Source organism: Sinocyclocheilus rhinocerous, unplaced genomic scaffold, assembly GCF_001515625.1.
Source record: "Sinocyclocheilus rhinocerous isolate Xijiao unplaced genomic scaffold, SAMN03320098_v1.1 scaffold1375, whole genome shotgun sequence".
In the NCBI taxonomy this organism is placed as follows: Eukaryota; Metazoa; Chordata; class Actinopteri; order Cypriniformes; family Cyprinidae; genus Sinocyclocheilus; species Sinocyclocheilus rhinocerous.
Genome location: NW_015644622.1, coordinates 12,188 through 20,463, shown reverse-complemented (window position 1 = coordinate 20,463; position 8,276 = coordinate 12,188). Strand labels below are relative to the sequence as shown.

The 8,276-nt window shown below is 38.1% G+C and overlaps 1 protein-coding gene across 1 annotated transcript in view; it reads right to left on the bottom strand.

Moving 5' to 3' along the window:
- LOC107758473 (sialoadhesin-like) overlaps nt 1-4,236 on the bottom strand; it is a 4,961-nt gene extending 725 nt beyond the window's left edge. The window contains exons 1-5 of the mRNA XM_016576204.1: nt 4,170-4,236; nt 3,732-4,076; nt 3,451-3,633; nt 1,155-1,220; nt 824-1,072 (exon numbers count right to left, since the gene is read on the bottom strand). Of these exons, the coding sequence (XP_016431690.1) occupies nt 824-1,072; nt 1,155-1,220; nt 3,451-3,633; nt 3,732-4,076; nt 4,170-4,230 (904 nt within the window). The 5' untranslated portion in view covers nt 4,231-4,236. The remainder of the gene's footprint in view (nt 1-823; nt 1,073-1,154; nt 1,221-3,450; nt 3,634-3,731; nt 4,077-4,169) is intronic.
- Between the last annotated feature and the right edge of the window lie 4,040 nt (nt 4,237-8,276).

The following is an 8,276-nucleotide window of genomic DNA, read 5'->3' as shown; positions in this document are numbered from 1 at the left end:
TGTTCGTCCTTCTGTGTCACATGACTCAGTCTGATGGTGCAGTTCTGCTGTGTGTCTCCCAGATACTGAAGCCTCTGACTGTATTCAGGATCCTCAGACAGATCTGGAGACTCTTTACCCTTTGCAGGGTTTTTGGTCCAGAATACTTTCATGATCTTATATTCAGTAGGGTATTTATAAGTGCAGTTCATTATCACTGATGAGTTCTTTAGTGCACAGATGTGTGAATGACTGTAACTCACATCCCAACCAGCACTAGACACCCCTGAAACACAGAATTCATTTTGAACAAACAGTGGAGTTATGGGGCAGCGCAGATGGGTCCTAAAGAGGTCATGCCCTGGAATGGTAAGCCAAGGCTGTCCACCCTTTTTAGCCTTGCAGAGCCACTTCAGTCCTAGCGGCCTAGCCTACTCCACAGCTGGTCAAGCTGTTTCCGCTCCCTGTCGGTGGTCAGGACTATTTTTGTCTGAGAACTCCAGGCTCATGGCCTGGGCCTCGCTGATCCCGGGTTAATTGTGCCTTGCCAACGCTATTGGATATTGTTCCCCATAACGTGGTAAACACAATGTGAGTGAACCATATCGGAAGGGAATGTTCCAGTTACGTATGTAACCTCGGTTCCCTGAGATAACAGGAATGAGACACACACACACACACACATATCATACATCATTACGACAACTGCTGCTCCACAAACCACTCCAATGGATATATACAATATCACCAGACGTCCTACAACAGAGACAAAAGAGTAAAACATCTGAACAGATTCATTTGTTTCACTTTAGAAGGAATCATGCAAGTAAATGAGCTGCTCCACCTTTAACAATGACAGTAACAGCGTCTGATCTCTGAGATCCATGTTGATTGTGAGCCTCACAGTAGAAGCGTCCACTCTGTAGTGCACTGAAACTCTGTCCAGCTCCAACAGCTGAGCTTTGATTCTCCTTAAACCAGCTGAAGTTCAGAGCAGGAGGGTTTGAATCACTGCTGCAGATCAGAGTCACTGAATCTCCCTCCACTATTTCACCAGATGGACTGATGGACACTGAGACATTCCTGGGTGCATCTAAAGAGGACACAAATTAAATGTGTAGTTCCAAACATAAACTCAACAAGTTATTAAAAAGAACAAATGAATCAGTACTCACACGTGACACTGAGACGAGCAGCAGGAGAGATGTAACTGTGTCCATGTAGAGCACAGCTGTATCTGCCTGCATCCTCTCTGTATAAGTGCAGCTCATTATCACTGATGAGTTCTTTAGTGCACAGATGTGTGAATGACTGTAACTCACATCCCAACCAGCACTAGACACCCCTGAAACACAGAATTCATTTTGAACAAATTGACATCCTTTGTCAAAGCAACTCTCTCTCTCTCAAGTGTTTCTGAAGTGTTGCAGTCACTCACTGTGAACCATAATCAGAATGATCAGAGGAAGAGGAGGAGCCATTCTGACTGACATCATCATAGCAACACCTACAAATAAATGTACAGTTTTACAGTATGTTTTTGTAATATTCTTATGTAACTTTGTAATATTGTATAGGACAATACCAAGTAAACATCTAACTATTACAGTTAGTTCATTGTCTGTTAAGATGCTTGTGTTTATTGAGGTTTAGGGTTTTTTTGCGACTGGTTGCTGTGCAGTTAAACTATAGTTAAGCACACAAGCCTTTAACTTCCTCTTTCTGGCTAGTGTAAATCTAGCTCCATCTGTGGCTGTGGACCAAGATCGTCTTGTGGCTTAAGCTACAGAATAAACTTGGTGGTCAAACCAACACCCAAAACACAACATATGTCAGTGCTTACAATGGGCTTACAGTATATGTATTAAAAAACGCATCTAATCACCAGGTAAAGATTTTAAAAGTTAACTACAATTGTATTTACTTAATCAACAACATTTCATCTACTTTCATGCATGCACTTGGTAGATGCTTTCATCCAAAATAACTTGCATTGCATTTTTATCAGTTCATGCATTCTATGGAAATTAAACCCATGACCTTAGCGTTGCTAGCACCTTGCTCTACTTTTTGAGCTACAGGAATACTTAAAAAAAAAAAAAAAAGATAGAATAGCACAGATGTATAGTTCCTGTTATCATATGTATATACTGGGGCTAGTTTTCCCTTTTTTACTCGAGTGAAAGTGTTACTGGAATTTTAACTACTTGGAGGGCAGAATTTACAAAAAGTATTTTAATCTAAAACATTTTTGAATAGGTGTTTGCAAACAACATACAGAAACACTTGGACTTTTGACCTTAAGCTTCGTTAATGGGAACTTCCCTGTGTGACAACTAGCCCCAATCTCCCCTACACCACACACACACATACACACATTTGATGATAATTAGTCTACAGAATGATTATAAAATCATGTTCTTACCCGTTTAACCAAAACTCCTGACTGGTGACAGCACTACAAATGATCAGGATGAGACCAGCAATGGAGTTTTTATGTAGTCAACACCTTATATTTTAGCAGGAGGATATAACACTTCACATAGTACAGATATAGCAGAAGTAGAGACTAAACATGGCAACCAGCACAGAGGTGTAAACTTTATCTTTATGAAGGAAAAAAAAAAAAACTAGCTGAGAAACTTTGTCAGTCCATAGAGATGCTTATTATGTTTTCAAACTTACATGCATATTTTATCTTATCCTGGGGAAACAAGAAAATAAATAATTTCATAAGAACTTCTCAAGAATTAATAGAGTGAGCGAATATTGAAGTTGCATCCTCCTGGACCATATGAGATCTTCTAAGCTTTTTATTCTGACTCTGGCCTTGTATCACTTCTCTGTTGTCTCCTGTTATATTTTGAACCTCTAAATATGGCCATAAATGCAGTTCCACTGTAGCGACCACAGCAAACTCACAGTAGCATCGCTCTAGTGTTGTTTACTGTGTGATCATGTGACCCTCATGAGAGATGGACAGACGCTCTGACATCTGAAGGCAGATTTTGCTGATACTGTTTAACTCTGAATGCAATACCTGGAGAAAACTATCCATTCATATCAAAAGGCATTTGTTTGGATGACCCCGGAATTTTCCCCTGTGGAGGGCGCTTAGTTACGGAAGTTCTAAGCGGCCATGCATTATTTTTTTTTCCCTTCTTATTTTCTCGTTATATTGACATAACGAGAGTTGTTTTCTCGTTATAACGACTTAATTTTCTCGTTATATCGACATAACGAGAGTTGTTTTCTCGTTATAACGACTTAATTTTCTCGTTATATCGACATAACGAGAGTTGTTTTCTCGTTATAACGACTTAATTTTCTCGTGATCTCGACATAACGAGAGTTGTTTTCTCGTTATAACGACTTAATTTTCTCGTGATCTCGACATAACGAGAGTTGTTTTCTCGTTATAACGACTTAATTTTCTCGTACTGTGTCCATGTAGAGCACAGCTGTATCTGCCTGCATCCTCTCTTCTGACTGACTGCAGCAGGAGTTGATTGTTTCTGTCTCTTCTCTCAGTTAATGGCTGTGAGTTTCTGTACCAGATGAATGTTGCTCTGTCAGTCAGAGTGCAGCTGCTTTTACATGTCAGACGGACATTATGACCCTCTGTCACTCTCTCAGGAGCCTCCACCTGAAGATCTGAACACAACACACACATTATATCTAGTGCTGCTGTCATACACTGATTATTATTCAACATAATGCACAGAAGAAGAGCTCAGCCTCATGAAAGTCACCTGTGACAGTAAGAGTCACTCCTGGATAACCAGTCCATTTCTTGCTGCATTTGTTAGTGTTGAATCTGAAATAGTACTTGTGTGAATCTTTCTGTGTCACATGACTCAGTCTGATGGTGCAGTTCTGCTGTTTGTCTCCCAGATACTGAAGCCTCTGACTGTATTCAGGATCCTCAGACATATCTGGAGGCTCTTTACCCTTTACAGGGTTTTTGCTCCAGAACACTTTCATGATCTTATGTCCAGTAGGGTATGTATAAGTGCAGTTCATTATCACTGATGAGTTCTTTAGTGCACAGATGTGTGAAGGACTGTAACTCACATCCCAACCAGCACTAGACACCCCTGAAACACAGAATTCATTTTGAACAAATTGACATCCTTTGTCAAAGCAACTCTCTCTCTCTCAAGTGTTTCTGAAGTGTTGCAGTCACTCACTGTGAACCATAATCAGAATGATCAGAGGAAGAGGAGGAGCCATTCTGACTGACATCATCATAGCAACACCTACAAATAAATGTACAGTTTTACAGTATGTTTTTGTAATATTCTTATGTAACTTTGTAATATTGTATAGGACAATACCAAGTAAACATCTAACTATTACAGTTAGTTCATTGTCTGTTAAGATGCTTGTGTTTATTGAGGTTTAGGGTTTTTTTGCGACTGGTTGCTGTGCAGTTAAACTATAGTTAAGCACACAAGCCTTTAACTTCCTCTTTCTGGCTAGTGTAAATCTAGCTCCATCTGTGGCTGTGGACCAAGATCGTCTTGTGGCTTAAGCTACAGAATAAACTTGGTGGTCAAACCAACACCCAAAACACAACATATGTCAGTGCTTACAATGGGCTTACAGTATATGTATTAAAAAACGCATCTAATCACCAGGTAAAGATTTTAAAAGTTAACTACAATTGTATTTACTTAATCAACAACATTTCATCTACTTTCATGCATGCACTTGGTAGATGCTTTCATCCAACATTGCATTTATTGCATTTTTATCAGTTCATGCATTCTATGGAAATTAAACCCATGACCTTAGCGTTGCTCTCTACTTTTAATAGCACAGATGTATAGTTCCTGTTATCATATGTATATACTGGGGCTAGTTTTCCCTTTTTTACTCGAGTGAAAGTGTTACTGGAATTTTAACTACTTGGAGGGCAGAATTTACAAAAAGTATTTTAATCTAAAACATTTTTGAATAGGTGTTTGCAAACAACATACAGAAACACTTGGACTTTTGACCTTAAGCTTCGTTAATGGGAACTTCCCTGTGTGACAACTAGCCCCAATCTCCCCTACACCACACACACACATACACACATTTGATGATAATTAGTCTACAGAATGATTATAAAATCATGTTCTTACCCGTTTAACCAAAACTCCTGACTGGTGACAGCACTATAAATGATCAGGATGAGACCAGCAATGGGGTTTTTATGTAGTCAACACCTTATATTTTAGCAGGAGGATATAACACTTCACATAGTACAGATATAGCAGAAGTAGAGACTAAACATGGCAACCAGCACAGAGGTGTAAACTTTATCTTTATGAAGGAAAAAAAAAAAAACTAGCTGAGAAACTTTGTCAGTCCATAGAGATGCTTATTATGTTTTCAAACATATTTTATCTTATCCTGGGGAAACAAGAAAATAAATAATTTCATAAGAACTTCTCAAGAATTAATAGAGTAAGCGAATATTGAAGTTGCATCGAACTTCTCAAGAATTAATAGAGTGAGCGAATATTGAAGTTGCATCCTCCTGGACCATATGAGATCTTCTAAGCTTTTTATTCTGACTCTGGCCTTGTATCACTTCTCTGTTGTCTCCTGTTATATTTTGAACCTCTAAATATGGCCATAAATGCAGTTCCACTGTAGTGACCACAGATGTGAGAAAACAAGCCATGTGCAAACTCACAGTAGCATCGCTCTAGTGTTGTTTACTGTGTGATCATGTGACCCTCATGAGAGATGGACAGACGCTCTGACATCTGAAGGCAGATTTTGCTGATACTGTTTAACTCTGAATGTAATACCTGGAGAAAACTATCCATTCATATCAAAAGGCATTTGTTTGGATGACCCCGGAATTTTCCCCTGTGGAGGGCGCTTAGTGCTTATACTGTATATATATATAAAGATCCAATAGGTGATTTTTGTAATGCTGAAAGTCTCTTCACATACCAATAGCAATCATTAAGTTAAGTGGTCTAAATGTATTTATATGTATCTATATTCTGTGGAAGGCGAAGGACCAATAAATGTTCATCCAATCAAAATGTTCGGTCCGAACATTATGATAGGCTTTCCTACCTGCCTGTCAACATATCTATTATCATAGCTCTGCACACCCTGTTCGCGTAGACAGGATACGTCATCAGCGTGTTCATGTACGCTGCAGACAGAGCGAGAATGGCAGGACATCAACAACCTGACCTTCCTTCCTTCCTTAGTATACTGTTACTAACTGTACTATAAAGTTTTTTCACCAGTGAATGACACATGATGTATTGTAGTAATGTTGTCTCTGGTCGTCTGGTCTGTGCGCGTTCATGGGTTCAGGAGTCGTGGCTTTGGTCGGCGATTTGCAGTGAGGGTGGGTCGTAGGCTTTCAGTGCTATCAGGCTAAAGTTAGCATTTTCCAAGATCTCCTACTGCACCTTTAAGATGCCAAACGACAGATTAAAAGACGTGAGTAGGCAGGTGTCACCACAGTGAGGTGAGGGGTGAAGTAAGTGCAGTAAGATTTTGGAAGTGGAAATATAATGTATAATTTACAGTGAAAAACCATAAATTGACTTTCCCAGAATTCCCTGTAGTTCATGAAACTTACACGTTTTGTCCATCAAGATAATCTTCACAAAATAATGTAACTTTGATGAATTTTCAAGCCTAAATAAAAGTGCCAGAACTTAAAAGCTAAACTTAGGCTACAAACGAACTACTGCATCACGGTCGCTCGCCTTCAATGTTACCTCCACCATGCTCCCGACAACTTTTCAAACTTATTTTTAACAATTTCACGAACAGCATACCACTGCACGCATATTTCGATCTTCGTTTTACCCCTAAACGAAGAACGAAAAGGAACTTTATTTTGAGTATATCAGGGCCTTAATACCGCACGCTGAGGACATCTACTGGTCAGATGTGTTTAAATGCAAAGGAAAGACTTGAAACAAGGTGAATAATACAAAGCAATTTAATAGAAGAGCAGTCCACGATATCATTAAATTCACTATTCTAAATATTTGCAGAGTATGTTGAATTTAATATGCAAGTTTGATCTTTTATGAATATATTTGTTTTATGTATCCTATAGTTTCCAAATAAAGTCCACACTAATTCAATATTAGGTTTTATTGTACACTCAAGTTCCCTGAAAGCACACGCACATCACAGAGATGTCTGTTTGACATCTGCATTTACATCTGCAAGACTGACTAGAGTGTTTGCTCATCTGCAGTACATCTATAGGATGTTTCCTATCTGATGTCAAATAGACATTTAGAAAATGTCTTTAAGATGTTTATGATTTACAGTGTATGTAAAACTGACATCTTAAAGCCGTCTATCAGATGTTTGTACACAGCAGATGCTTTCCAGATCAAGCGATCTTTAACAGACATCTTGCAGACGTACCTGTGCTATTTGGGTTCACTTTTGGTTTGTATCTTATTTATATCTTGTAATGAATGTTTCATGAATGTTGGTAAAAAGTCTAATCACTGTGGGGCATCGATAAGAATGCACAAAATTCCATTGATTTCCTTTATTGATGGCTCAACATGTGGAGCAAGGTGTGGTTACTACAAAAGGAGAACAACAATATTAAACGTTAGTTTCAAATATAAAACATCAAACATCAATGCATTACTGCACATACAACAGTCTCACATTATCTAACAATCATAGAAAAAAATCACTAAGGTTTCAATATATCTAAACTACATCAATATATCAAAAGCAAACAACATACAACATGATTATTCATATACATACAAACAATATCCATGGATATAAAGATATAAACGGTATACAAGTAAACATATTGTATACTACTTTATAATGATCTTTTCATTTTAGCATCAAAGTATCAGAATAAAAAGAAAGTGACATTGAATGACATAAAATGACACTTGCTGAAATCACGCAACTTGGCCAGTTCGATATGCACACTAAACTACAGATTTGAAAGAGAATGTTGAAAATGGTTCTTGGTTTCTAGCATTTTAAGTTATATTTAAAAAGGAATCGTGGGAAATTACAGTCACATCAACCCTTTATTACCCAGATCAAATGTCTAAAAACATTCTTGCAACAACTCACAGCAAAAAAAAAAAATAATAATAATAATTTAGATAACATTGATTGCATGCTATGATCGCACATGTACATAATCATACAAAAGCTATTCATCAGGAATTGTGATGTGGGTGTCCACCGACGCCACAAAAGTGGAGTAAAGTTTAACTTGTGCTTCATCTTACCATGGCGTCTCCATATGTGGCTACAACAGAAATAAGACA